At 37.7% G+C, this 15,000-nt stretch overlaps 1 protein-coding gene and 1 pseudogene across 5 annotated transcripts in view; both read left to right on the top strand.

Annotated features, from left to right (window-relative positions):
- LOC145259083 (uncharacterized) overlaps positions 1-15,000 on the top strand; it is a 202,858-nt gene that overhangs the window by 165,759 nt on the left and 22,099 nt on the right. For all 5 annotated transcript variants that reach the window (XM_080116719.1, XM_080116723.1, XM_080116722.1 and 2 more), the window contains 4 exons: positions 2,244-2,335; positions 3,045-3,261; positions 8,618-8,790; positions 13,915-14,074. In XM_080116719.1, the coding sequence (XP_079972845.1) occupies positions 2,244-2,335; positions 3,045-3,261; positions 8,618-8,790; positions 13,915-14,074 (642 nt within the window). The remainder of the gene's footprint in view (positions 1-2,243; positions 2,336-3,044; positions 3,262-8,617; positions 8,791-13,914; positions 14,075-15,000) is intronic.
- Positions 3,375-3,538, top strand: LOC145259357 (U2 spliceosomal RNA; annotated as a pseudogene).

The following is a 15,000-nucleotide window of genomic DNA, read 5'->3' as shown; positions in this document are numbered from 1 at the left end:
ATGAAACTCCATTAAAAAGTTTTGCTCATGTCTGAATACCCTATATACTAAATTTCAAGTCTGTAGATAAAAAATTGAGTTGTCCTCACACAAACATTTTCACTTTTATAGATTTAAAAAATAACGCAGAACAAGGGAAAAAAATTAACCTCGTATTGCTGTCAATAGTCTGTGATAAATTGTGAAAAAAAAAAAAAAAACTATATTGATATAAGTAAGAAAAACCTTACATAGCTTTTTTTTTCTGTTTAAAAATAATTGTATGGTTAAACGTGATTAAACAGATGGTGAGCTTTTCCTTTAAGGCCCGTCTCACACTAGTAGATAAAAATATATTTTTGGTCGCCCGACAAAAGGAGGGTGGACTTGTAAATTCACCTTTGTCCGTTCGTCCCTTTGTCTGTCCGTACTTTTCTCAATATCTATGCCTTTGAACTTTTTGAAATTTTGCACAAACATTAAACATGATATGAGTAAAAAAGTAACAGAACGGATTTTCCAGGAAAACTCCAGTTGCCCCCCCCCCTTTTGGGTTAAAATAGCTAAAATTGACACTTTTGTGCTTATTAAAAAAAAAATTGATGCCTTGGATTTTTATCAAACTTTCTGAAAAGTTGTAACTAACTGATTTCTATATAATTTTGTTTGTCTATACTTCGCAATAACTCTTGGGTGTGCCCCAGGGGCTCTTTTAGGGCTAATAAAAACATTCCATTTTTGGGTCTATTTTACCATATTTGTCCAAAATTTTCTGTGTATGTCTATTTAGCAGTTTTGCATGGTGCTGAACTCAAATTTAAATATGTTAAGGCCTTGTGGACTTTTGGAGCTAAATGGGGGAGGGGAGCAAATGATAGACTTAGTCATTTTTTTTTTTTGCATGGTGCAAAACTCAAATTTACATATGTTAAGACCTAAAACGGCACCATTTGTTCATTTTCACCAGGATTTTTAGTTGCCTGGGGACTTTTGGGGCAAAAGGGGGGCAAATGCTGAACTTAGTCATTTTTTATGCCTCGTTCATTGTGCACTCACGGGGGACCATGCATGCTTCACTTGTTTTTGTAGATTTCGTTGTGCTTTAAAAGAATCTGCTAACCGTTTCCGTCGCAAATCATTATTCCTCCCCAGCACCACCTCCCACCTACTTAACACTAAAGATTTCAGACAAAAATCAACCCCAACTCTAACCCTAACTTCAACCCCCGAAAATGAGGAGAAAAAAATCGAAAAATGATCCACTTATATTATTTCTCTGCGTCGCTTGCGTCCTCGTCACTTGATTCAACAGGGACTAGAGGATCCACACGCTGCTGTTAACTTGGGGGGGGGGGGGATAGAGACCTGCATCCTGAACAAAAAAATTAGTTAAAACTCCCCAACCTTCACAGACAGCCATATTGTTACAAGTGACGATAAGTCCTCATCATTAATTTGGGTATACCAAGAACGTTTTGGACGCATTGGGCAGGGCATGCCCAGGGCATTGCGTAGAACATCTTCGATAAGACGTAACTAACCATTCCAAATGATAGCACAATTAAACATAATTCATTGGAAAAGCATTAGGAACTTCTGTACGACAGTGTCATGAGGCAATGTGTGTATTTTAGTTTCAAGAACGGCCGATAGAGGGCGTTTCTCATTCAAAGAACAGGGGTCGATAACTTGTACCTTTCTAAAAATTCGTGCAAAAACCTCTATAAATGTTTCATGTTTTTAAAATTATATTTTGCTACATTGACAAGCTAAAAATATATTTTGATATATTTTCATACAATCTTATTGTGAAAAAAAAAACAAAAACAAAAAACAAAACAAATGGTGCTACATTTCATACAATCTTACAGAAAAAAACCCAAATAATTCTAAAAAAAAAAAAAAACAATTTATAAATGTTTCGCTTTTTCCTATATTTTTGTGTTATTTATTTCGTTATTTTATATTTTTGAGTTCTCGGAGACACTTGTTTATATTTGAGGTTTACTGAACGGCCGGTAGAGGGGCGTTTCTCATTCAAAGAATGATAACTCGTTTCAGTCGACTCATGCCACTGTCATGCAGGAGTGCCAAACATTAATATCTCCAGAACAGAAGATATACTATGGTGTGTTGAAAGTGCCCTTTTTTTTATGAGATGGGCCTTAAAGGAAAAGTATACCAAACGGATGATGATGATGATGATGATGATGATGATGACGACGACGAATCCTTTTTTTTTTTTTTAATCCTCTCTTTTCTAGCGTTAAAATCTGGTCCTGTCATTCTGCAAGGCGCCTACGTGAAATACAAATGCCCCCTGCCAAATCGAACATGCCTCACCATCTATTGGAAAGTAAGTTTAAAGATCACAAATTTCTTATAATCTCTAAATTGTTGGCCATTTCTTATGTGTATGCGTGCATCTCGCCTCTATGTAACTTACGCACAATTTTTGTTTTTGTGGAGGGGGGAGGGGGAGATAAGAGTTTATAAAAAATTTCCGCTTTTTTCGTTAAATTCGGGAAAACCAGTTCCATTTTTAAATCTGATTTTATTTTAAAAATTGATTGATTTCTCTCAATACGCTTAAAGTTTACAACCTTATTTTTTTCGTCATTTTGTTTGATTTCCCCTTCTTTCTTTGTGTTTTCTCTCTTCCACTTCATATCTTTGACTCTAGTTTTACCTCAAACGATTCACGATTCATGAAGGCCAAAGAAAACATGGTAGAAAGTAATAATAAATAAAAACCGAGAGAAAGAGGGACAAATAAAGACCTGGCCAGAAGAGGTTACTTTGGAAATCAATCACTTAAAGTCGTCCAACGCCTGGCATCATGTAAAACAGACATAAAACAGATGATGATTATGGTGGTTTGAGTAAAAGTAAAACAATAATCACATGGACCAAGATCAGGTGAATAAGGTGGTTGTCTCAATACGGTGATGTATTTTTTTTATACTCAAGATCAAAATACTCAAGAGCAAATGAATATCAAGAAGTGTATTCACTCTGGGGTTTTTTTTGTTTTTTTTTTTTGTTAATTATTTTTATTTTTTTAGCCATTGCAGGGAAGTTTGGCCAAGACAGAATTCTATGAAATTTCCAACTGTTTGCCTCTGGAAAATTTTCATTGCAATATAAAAAGAGTTGGTGCCAATAAGAATTGCCTGAAGATGGCGGATCCAGATTTTCGGATTAAATCCATATTTATTCGAGCAAAGACTGAAATCGGATACTCGCCTTACTCGATGTTAACGTTTAATCAAGACAGACCAGGTAAGAAGACAAAACAAAACAATAAGGCGATAAATTGTACGAGATATGTTGTTGCCATCCGTCAGTCAAGAAGACTATGGGGTTGCGCCGTCTTCTGTGGCTGGATAAGCCTTACAATTTCTTGGCCTTTTGGCCAAGATCAAAGTGTAGTATCTGTTCCGGCAGATACTGCAAGCTATGACTAGCTATGACTAGCAAAGACCAGATGTGGGGGCAACCCTACATGCCTGACCTTTAACCAGCTCCCATTTCCCACCTCTCGGGAGCTGGTCCCCCCTTTCCCTTCCCCCTCCCTTCACTCCTCACATTAAAAATTGGCCTTGTGCCTAATTTGCTCGGTGGGGGAGCAAATAAATACCATCTGTTCCGGCAGATACTGCACTTAAGATAATTTGTACCAGTCAATGGAGGGGAAACCCTCTATACTGGGACAATTATTATTTTTGGTAACCAGAGTGACCCCTTTTAGGGGAGCTGGTTTTTACCTCACATTAAAAACGGCCTTGTGCCTAATTTGCTCAGTGGGGGAGAAAATAAATACCATCTGTTCCGGCAGATACTGCAAGCTATGACTAGCTATGACTAGCAAAGACCAGATGTGGGGGCAACCCCACATGCCTGACCATTAACCAGCTCCCATTTCCCACCTCTCGGGAGCTAGTCCCCTTTTTCCCTTCCCCCTCCCTTCACTCCTCACATTAAAAATCGGCCTTGTGCCTAATTTGCTCGGTGGGGGAGCAAATAAATACCATCTGTTCCGGCAGATACTGCAAGCTAGGACTAGCTATAACTAGCAAAGACCAGATGTGGGGGCAACCCCACATGCCTGACCATTAACCAGCTCCCATTTCCCACCTCTCGGGAGCTGGTCCCCTTTTTCCCTTCCCCCTCCCTTCACTCCTCACATTAAAAATCGGCCTTGTGCCTAATTTGCTCGGTGGGGGAGCAAATAAATACCATCTGTTCCGACAGATACTGCAAGCTATGACTAGCTATGACTAGCAAAGACCAGATGTGGGGGCAACCCCACATGCCTGACCATTAACCAGCTCCCATTTCCCACCTCTCGGGAGCTGGTCCCCTTTTTCCCTTCCCCCTCCCTTCACTCCTCACATTAAAAATCGGCCTTGTGCCTAATTTGCTCGGTGGGGGAGCAAATAAATACCATCTGTTCCGACAGATACTGCAAGCTATGACTAGCTATGACTAGCAAAGACCAGATGTGGGGGCAACCCCACATGCCTGACCATTAACCAGCTCCCATTTCCCACCTCTCGGGAGCTGGTCCCCTTTTTCCCTTCCCCCTCCCTTCACTCCTCACATTAAAAATCGGCCTTGTGCCTAATTTGCTCGGTGGGGGAGCAAATAAATACCATCTGTTCCGACAGATGCTGCAAAGCTATGACTAGCACAGACCAGCTATGACTAGCAAAGACCATATGTGGGGGGTAACCCCACATATCTGACCTTGGTCACTGAAGGGGCAACCTTTCATACCAACAGTTTCTAATCCAGCTCCCACTTCCCACCTCTCGGGAGCTGGATCCCCTCTTTCCCTCCCCCTTCCCTCTATCTCCACATTAAAAAACGGCCTCCTGCCTAATTTGCTCAGTGGGGAAGCAAATAAATAAAAAGTGTAGTATCTGTTCTTCAGATGCTGCACTTCCATTTCTTGTTCTCTTTCAGTGGAGGATCAATCCTTCACGACTGAGACAATTTTTTTATTTTTGTACCTTTTCTCCACGTTAAAAAACGACCCTGGTGTCTAACTCTGTCCCGTGGGGAGGCATTGTAAATGGGTACATTGTCAGTTGCAGACGTCACAGGTGAAGGTCAGTGCATCGTATTGAAGGTCTCTTGAATTTTGTTGACACTGGCCTTCCTGAATAGTTTTTGGTCTCCCCCCCCTCCCCATTCTGCAATGGATCTTACCCCCAGTGGTCAGGCCTTTGGATACCATTAGTTTCCAGATGTTGCAGACTTTAGCTTTGGGCTCCCAACTGATAGGGTCAATACCACAAGCTTTCATGTTGCGTTCGCACATGTCGACATAGCAGAGGTGAGGACGGACAATTTTTCTTTTTGCCAGCAGGGGGCACTGATTTTACTCTCCCCATCTTCTGACCTTGTGTCACATCTTCCTGTGGTGGGAAGGAAGGAATAACCCAGCACGACAAAAAATATTGCAATAGTTTATGAAAATTTTTGAAGATGCCGACGTTGTAACCTTCAAGGAAGCAACCCCATAGTAATGGGTTCCGCATATGGGTAATTCCTAAAAAGAAAGTATCCATAAATCTTTTTTCTAAAATTTTATTATTAACTATTTTGTCTTTGTTTATATTTCGGTGTCTAAATGTTTTTTTTTTTTTTAAAGACAGGAGTTGTCACGTGAGATGCACTCTACACCGTTGTTGGCATCCGTCAGTCTAGAGGACTATGGGTTGCGTCTGTAGAGGTGATTGAACACTGTCTTCTGTGGCTGATTAAGTTTCTTTTCAATCTACATTGTCAATTATTGATTATGATTTGGGCGATACCATTTATGTGACCCCACTATCTGTCGGACAGAGATATTCTCTGGGTAGTACCTAGGAGGTCCACCCTTTCAGACTTTGCCACCCGTTTTTCAGGTTGAGCAAGTTCATTGTTTACTTCACGAAGTGCCCTGACCGGGGAATACCTACTGAGCTCTCCAGGCAATTTTTTTTTTTTTTTTTTTTACATGGAGTTCACCACTTATCAAGGCCCAATGGCCACTCAGGGATAAGGGTTATTGTGTGTACAGTAATCAAAGGGATGGTGTAGCAATAGTATTGGAGAATTGGTAAGGTGTCATTACTTAATGGGGGGGCGGTTCATCAGGAATTTGTTTGTGTTGAACTTGAAGACATCCAGGTTGAAGTCGGGAGGGAAACAGGCAAGCGGAACAGAGTTCCACAGGCATGCAGTTCTAAGAAAGAAGCTTTGTTCATGGTATCTACGTTTTGATTTAGGCACAGATAAAGAGTGGGGAAAATTATTGACAGTGGTTTCAGCTAGTCGGGTGTTTTTTGAGAAAGATTGGCGAGGGGGGACCAGAGAATGGAGCTCAGACGAGCACCTGCCATGGAAATAACGATAGAACAATAACAGGCTCGCTACGTCTCTTCTGTGGGAAAGAGGTTGCAGGGTAGAGAAAAGGGCATCCCCCACTAAGCCACAAAGTCTATTTTGTACTCCGTCAAGGCAGGATAGGCTGTTTTTAGCAGCCCCCGCCCAGATGTGGCAGCAGTACTCCATCTTTGCTATGCCAGAGTGCTACTTCTGTAGGGGAACTGTTTTTACTCTTCCCCATTCCCCAACTTCTGACCTTGTGTCACATCTTCCTGTAGTGGAAAGGAAGGAATAACCCAGCATGACAAAAATATTGCAATAGTTTATGAAAATATTTGAAGATTTCAAGAAAATGTAATTTTGTTGTTTTTTTTTTTGTTTCAAATTGCTTGTGAATTTCCGTGTGTAAATTCTTTTTGAATTACCGTCAACTGTTTTTTTTCGGGGGTGTGTGTGGGGAGGGATTCCTTCGTAGCAGTTTGTTGTCAGAACAGTGGAGTATTTTGAAATTTGGTTTTCCCCCATGAATTTTCGAAACCTCGTCGCCAGTTTGTTGTGGTTTAAATGTGTAAAAAAGAACGAGAAGGATTTGAAACAGTGAAATGAAAAAATTATTAGCAGAACATACAGAAACATATATTGGTTGGGTGGGAACCCACTCAACTTGAAGGACAAATTAAGGTTAAGACGCACTCCCCTTGAGTCTCAAGTCCAGACTACTTGCATGCAGAAACTGGTTACAGGAAGTGACGTCAGGAATAGTCCATTGTCAGAATCTGTAGGGGTACCACCTCAACATTAACATAGTACAGGTGAGAATGACCAAATTTTCCTTTTGCCAGTAGAGAGTTCCACATAGCGAATGTCTTTGGGATTCACCCGTTGTACTATATATACAATATTTCAAAATAGAATGTTGTGTTACTGATTTAAATAACGGCATAATCACGTTGACACGCCAGTTTCTGCCTGATCACTGAAGTTAAGCAACGCTGAGCCTGGCTAATACCAGATGTGTGAACATTTCAAAATACTAGGTGCTGTATAGGGTAGCAGGACAGCACTACTGTCAAAGGAAAAGTTAGGCACCTCCTTCCTTCTGCTAGTCTGTGGGAAACCCGTGGGCAAGGTCAAAGATCCACTTCACCCTCCCCCCAATCTTATGGAAAGCTGGTGACTGATGTAATACAGTAATCAGGAATAATTCTATTCATGGTTTCGTATCCTGTTGTGCTGGGCAGAAGATCACTTTGGGTACAATGGTCAGTACAGTAGTCCAGTATGGGCGTTGCTCAGACAGAAGGAAACTTATCCTGCCTTGACAGAGTTCAAAATAGACTTCGTAGCCTCGTAGGGGATTTCCTTTTCTCTTCCCTGCAACCTCTTTCTCACAGAAGAGATGTTGCGAGTTTGTCTCTGCTTTACCGTTATTTTCATGGCAAGTGTGCGGCTGAGCTCCAATCTATGGTCCCCCCTCGTCAAACTTTCACAAGAAACACCCATCTAGCAAAAAGCACTATCAATAATTTCCCCCAATCTTTATCTGTGCCTAAACCTAAACGTAGATTCCATGAGCAAAGCTTCTCTCTTAGAACTGCACGCCTATTGAATTGTCTTCTGTTTTCCTGCTTTCCAGCTGATTACAATATGGCTGCCTTCAAGTTTAACGTAAACAAGTTTTTGATGAGCCGTTCCATATAAGTTAACAAATTTACCGAATTTCCATTACTAACGGTTACTATATTGTCCAACTGTCTACTGTACACTCTTATCCTCGAGTGGCCTCTTAGCCTTGATAAGTTGTGATGCCTATGTAAAAAAAACAAAAAAAAAACTGCAACCTAATGTCTGTGTAGCTGCAAAGAAAGCTGGGGCAATACATCACATACTTTCGAAAAAAGACAATGTGATTGGGGTTGAATGATGAGCAACAATGAATTCATAAATGCCTCCAGGGAGAGAGATAGATGGAAAGCCATAGCTATCAATGTCTGAACTAGGCAGGACACCACTTGAAAGAAATATATGAAACTGTTACATTTTTAAAGCTTTATCAACAATTTATACGATTTTTTGTATGATTTAAATTACAGTTGTAGGCGACTTCTATACAAACATTTTAAAAATTATTTTAGACGTCAGTTTTCGTCTAACAGACTAACAGATATCTAGACATGTAGTTTTACAATTCATTTAGATTACGATGAACACTGGTGAAGCATAATTTATTTATTTTAGTATTTTCGTTTCTAATTATCAGTGCCCCAAAAAGTGAAAAACGTGAAAGTTGAAGAGACGAAAGATCCACACGTTTTGTCAATCAGTTGGTCTCACGGACAAAGCAATTCTACGGAACCTCTTGTAACCAATGTTACCATTTTATGGTGCCATGGGAAGAAAACCTTTACGGATGCTTTAGTTGTCGACTGTGAGGTAAGTACCCCCCCCCATCTTCTTCCCTAAGTGGTCAGTTGGGCAGCTAGATGTTTGTTTACATTACATTTACATTTCTGCATGTTTCTATAAAATTATTGCATATATATAGGAAAAAAACAATAAAATTACAAATGAATAGCAACAAACATTAATTTAATCTAATCCATAAAACTCACTATGTCTGTCTGTCTTCATATTTTCAAACTCCATCTCTTCTGAAACTAAAAGTCGCAGAACGGCGCTAGGGGCCTCAAATGATTGGATTTTTTTTTATGGGCTGTTCTTTTATGGGTCTTTAGCCGGCTTAAATATTTTTTAAGGGGTCAAAAAGGAGTCAAAATTGAAAAAATCGTTATACATTTTGTACATTCTTCTTTGTTTACTTTTTTAGTTCATATACATGTCATGTTGGTAGAGTGGTAACGTCACCAGCTTTGAATGTTACAGTTTTGTTTTCGGTTTCGATTCTAGCTAATGGCACCTAAATACTATTTTTTTTTTTTTTACTTTTGAAATCACGACACTATAATGATATATACGAAATCTGGACAAATTAAAATATCATATTTAAGCGTATTTTACGATTGGAAAAATCCGGGTGCCCCCCCCCTAGTTTATTATAAAATGTTAAAAAACATAGTTGTGCATAGACTGAAGGGCAAATGAGGGTGAAGAAAGAAAGAGAGTAAGAGATGGCCTATTATGACAGCACAATGTATTGTGACTTTGTGAAATCCTTTGATTTTGTAATGGAATGATACAGTTGATTTTATTCTGTTTAAACTCTGTCTTGATAAATAATTGGTCCCCCGACAAAAGGAGAGTGGACCTGTAAATTCACCCTTGTCTGTCTGTCCATTTGTCTGTTCGTCCATTTGTCTGTCTGCACCTTTCTCAATAACTATGCCTTGGAATTTTTTTGAAATTTTGCACAAACATTAAACATGATATGAGTAAAAAAGTAACAGAATGGATTTTCCAATAAACTATGGTTGCCCCCCCCCTAGGGGTGCCTTTCAGTGTTGCATAAGGGGCATTCATATTTACTAGAGAGATGGGGGTACATATATAGGATGGTGATGAGGGAGAGAAGCTGCAAAACAAGTTTAAGGCATATTTGTAAATAACAAAACCAAAATTCAATACTAAATGATGTGCTTGCACCATTTTTTTTTTTTTTTTACACAGTGATCACCACTTATCAAGGCCCGGAAGCCACTCAGGGATAAGGGTTATTGCAAGTACATTACGTTAGTGTGGAGATTTGATGAAGTGTTTACTTAAGGGGGCGGTTCATTAGGAATTTGTTAACATTGGACTTGAAGACATCCAAGTTGTAGTCCGGTGGGAAGCAGGCAGACGGAACAGAGTTCCACAGGCGTGCAGTTCTAAGAAAGAAGCTTTGTTCATGGAATCCGCGTTTTGATTTAGGCACAGATATGGAGTGGGGGAAATTTTTCACAGTGGATTTCGTGAAAGTTTGGCGAGGAGGGACCAGAGATTGGAGTTCAGACGAGCACCTGCCATGGACCAGTTTTACGGTTGATGAGATTGCCTCACTAGTATCCAGCAGTCTTGGGCATGGTCCAATCTTCTCCAGAATCCGTTTGTATGTTTGTCCACCCAGAATCCGTTTGTATGTTTGTCCACCCAGATTACACAAAGAAGTCTACAGTAGCACCACAATTCAAAAGCAGCAATTATCCTCTTATCGACTTTCTTCAAGACCCAACATTCTACTCTGTATGTTGCTATTGAGAATACCACAGCTTACAGGAGTCGTTTCTTTATGCGTTGTGAAATGGATCTGTCTTTCCAGATATTAGTTTGCACAATCATTGCTGCCTTTGCCATTACAATATGTTGTCTTACTTTTTTGGTGTCATCTATTTTATGAAAACTGCACTCAGGTAGTTGAAATCTTCTACATTTTCAACATTTTCATTGTTTACAATTAGGTTGAAAGATACAGAAGATACAAAATAGATGATATTATCTCTCAAAAAAAAAAATAAAACGGTCGTCATACTCTTTATTCATTCTGATGGCATTGAACGATACAAAAATCAAAATTGAACGATACAAAAATAAAAATTGAACGATACAAAAATCAAACTTGAACGATACAAAAATAAAAATTGAACGATACAAAAATCAAACTTGAACGATACAAAAATAAAAATTGAACGATACAAAAATCAAACTTGAACGATACAAAAATAAAAATTGAACGATACAAAAATCAAACTTGAACGATACAAAAATAAAAATTGAATGATACAAAAATCAAACTTGAACGATACAAAAATAAAAATTGAACGATACAAAAATAAAAATTGAACGATACAAAAATCAAAATTGAATGATACAAAAATCAAAATTGAACGATACAAAAAGTCAAAATTGAACGATACAAAAATCAAAATTGAACGATACAAAAATCAAAATTGAATGATACAAAAATCAAAATTGAACGATACAAAAATAAAAATTGAACGATACAAAAATCAAACTTGAACGATACAAAAATCAAAATTGAACGATACAAAAATCAAAATTGAACGATACAAAAATCAAAATTGAACGATTCAAAAATCAAAATTGAACGATACAAAAATCAAACTCATTGTTGAACCAATATGTAATCATCATACCATGTTGGACTCAGGAAAATGATAAATCAAGGTTAGCTGCAAAACAAGTTTAAGGCATATTTGTAAATAACAAAACCAAAATTCAATACTAAATGATGTGTTTCCACCATGTGCTTAAGGAATAAATTTCACCCCTTACCATGATCTTGGACCAATTTTACAGTTGATGAGATTGCCCCATTAGTATCAACACTTATCTATTCAGCCCATCCCTTTGGTGGCCCTTAATCTTGCAATATTTCTTTGATTTTAGGAAACAAAATAGTATATACGTGGGTGTAATCAATCGATAGAAAATTATGAGCATACACAATTGGTTAAAAAAAAAGTTTTATATATAATTACAAAACAAATTCGTTTCTAACATATGTACTGTGTCTATTTCAATATCTATATAAATAGCTATTGCATTGCCTTGTAGATAATTGAATATATCTTCAAACAAATAGTAGTATCAATCAGCGGCAGTTCTGTGGATGTTTCTTTTTAACACATATATTAGTGTTGTGGTGGCACCCACTCATTTACATATGTGGATAATATTACACATAAATAACAAGACTTGGTTAGTCTGAGTGTGTGTTAACCAGAAGCCACTGAAGGCCGAGCTGAGAGCAGATATGTTCTCCAGCTAAGACTCTCTTACCTGACAACCAATCTGTAAATATACTGTAAATATACTTTTCCTAATACACTTCTTATTGGTCTACCTTTGTTTGTTGAGTCTTCATTTGTATTGCCTTATACGTTATTTGGTTCAACCTGCAAACATAACAATTAGTGAGGAGAGGGCTTGATCAATTCTTTTAACACAAGAAAGGGAGATAATCATTAATTATTATGGAGAGGGGGACACATTGCTCAGATGGGTACCTTCAATTGTAGAAAGATAACACGAAGACAACAGTTACAAAAATCGATTTCATTTGACCGGTCGAAATGATGATGACATCCAGGAATTCAAAGTCGTTTCTACATATTTAATCTTCTAACCCTTCGCTTCTAAAGGGACCCTCCTCTGACTGCCTTTGCTGACTACTCTCTCTGCCCAATTGCCCTCTTCTTTGACTGAACTAGCTCCTATATTGAGAATTCATTTCTGCTTTGATGTCATATGTGTGTCTGTCAACGTAATCGACCCACATGGCCTAAACATGCATGGTTTGGCATATGTTTCCAAACCATTTCTGCAGACAAAGAATTCTCACTAACCTATTTTTCGACCTAACTTATTTTTCAATCTGTTTTTAAATTGCTATTGTTCGTTCTTCTCTAGCTGACCTTATTTTAATTCAGTTTTCATAAAACTGTGCACTTCTTTTTTTTTTTTTTTACATAGACATCACCACATTATCAAGGCCAAGAGGCCACTCAAGGATAAGGGTTAAAGAGTGTACAGTAGAAATTGGACATTATAGTAATCATTAGTAATGAAAATTTGGTAAATTTGATAACTTATATGGAACGGCTCATCAAGAACTTATTTACGTTAGACTTGAAGACAACCATATTGTAGTCAGCCGGAAAGCAGGAAAACGGAAGACAATTCCACAGGCGTGCAGTTCTAAGAAAAAAGCTTTGTTCATGGAATCTACGTTTAGGTTTAGGCACAGATAAAGAGTGGGAGGAATTATTGATAGTGTTTACAGCTAGACGAGTGTTTCTTGTGAAAGTTTGGCGAGGGGGGACCATAGATTGAAGCTCATTCGAACACTTTCCATGAAAATAACGATACATCAGAGACAAACTCGCAACATCTCTTCTGTGAGATAAAGGTTGTAAGGAAGAGAAAAGGACATCTCCTACGAGGCTACGAAGTCTATTTTGAACTCTATCAAGGCAGGCCAAGTCCTTTCTAGCAGCTCCTGCCCAGATGTGGCAACAGTATTCCATCCTTGGACGTACCTGGCTCTTATTGTCTCTATAGACACACGACAGTCCTTAGACAGGAAATTCTTTATTTGGCCAATCAACTCTGATATCCTGACTTCCTTACACGTTCCACATCTTTCATCATCCCCCACAGACTCCCTGGTTTCCTTGAATCTCTTATGCCACTCAAAAACTGATACTCGATTCATGCAAGATGGTCCAAAAACAGTCTGAAGCATTCCATACGTTTCTGTGGCATTTTTTTTTTTTTTTTTTTAAGTATAAAAACAGAATTTTATTGCATATCGTTCTTCTAAATTGTCCTCACGTCCAGATTGCAATTTTGAAATCCACCAGCTGTGACAATCAGACTTTAGTAGAGTGCATTCCAATTCCTGCTGTACTGTTCATTTGAACCTGAAATCATAAAAATTGATCAGTCATCTCATAGGATGTATAACAATAACATACTGCATTTTCAATTTTTCAACAATTTTAGATGCCTGTACAAAAAAGTCTGGAAACTTATTGAACACACCTTGAATTTTTGTTATTTTTTTTTCTCATCCTTAAATTTAATTTGACTATATCTTAGGACAAGATGGACTCGATTACTGTCATAGCAAATGGAAGTTATGTGCTGAGACTACACAAAACAATTGATGTCAAGCGTTTCCACGTCGCCATAATCCTGAATAGTAAAGCTGGGAGTCAAGAAATGAAATGGTCCGAATGCGTCTTTACACGGACTGGATGTAAGTAAAATAGTCCAATATTTATTGTATTTCAACTAAATAGACAAACATACGAAACTAGGTATTTACTTTGTATATAGAATTATGCCAGTCGAACAGTTCAATTTTTATTTGTTATTGTTGTACCATGTTATTGGCAATAACATATAAAATTATCATGTAAAATTCCAAAGTTGGACCTAAATAGCATTTAATGTAACAAATCAATCTTTGATTCTGACTAGCCAATTTTTTATTTGCTATTGTTGTACAATGTTATTGGCAATAACATAATTATCTTGTGAATTTTTAAAAGTTGGACCTAAATAGCATTTAATCTAACAAATCAATCTTTGATTCTGACTAGCCAATTCTTATTTATTATTGTTGTACCATGTTATTGGCAATAACATATATAGTTATCTTATGAGATTTTAAAAGTTGGACCTAAATAGTATTAAAGTTGACTAATCAACCTTTGATTCGTACTCAAGAATTTCCATTTGTTATTTTTGTACCATGTTATTGGCAGTAAAATAACATATTTCGCTACAATTTATTCTAATTCGACAGCTTACTAATATGTAGATATTTTTAAAACAAACACTTAAAAGGAAAAACCAACTAAGGAAAATAACTCTTACTTTTTTAATATGAGTTAGCATCTAGAATATTGACAAATTGTGGAAGATTTCCTCTTGTCTGTCGTCTGCAACATGCATCAATGTGTATGTTTACAAAATCATAAGTTTTCAACATCTATAAATATAAAAGCGAACATGTATGTATGTATGTATGTATTTATGTATGTATGTGTGTTTGCTTTTTCCGTGTGTCTACAAAAGGCTTTTTTCAGAGAAGCGGTCGCTCGCTTCACAACTTTTTAAAACTTTTTATATCACATATAAATCGTAATATCTCACAGTTAACAACAAAGCTCGCCTGTC

This window comes from Euprymna scolopes, chromosome 34 (genome assembly GCF_053919585.1).
Source record: "Euprymna scolopes isolate OS-2025 chromosome 34, ASM5391958v1, whole genome shotgun sequence".
Lineage (NCBI taxonomy): Eukaryota > Metazoa > Mollusca > Cephalopoda > Sepiida > Sepiolidae > Euprymna > Euprymna scolopes.
Note: the sequence above shows the minus strand (reverse complement) of the source record. Positions and strands in the feature narration are given on the sequence as shown.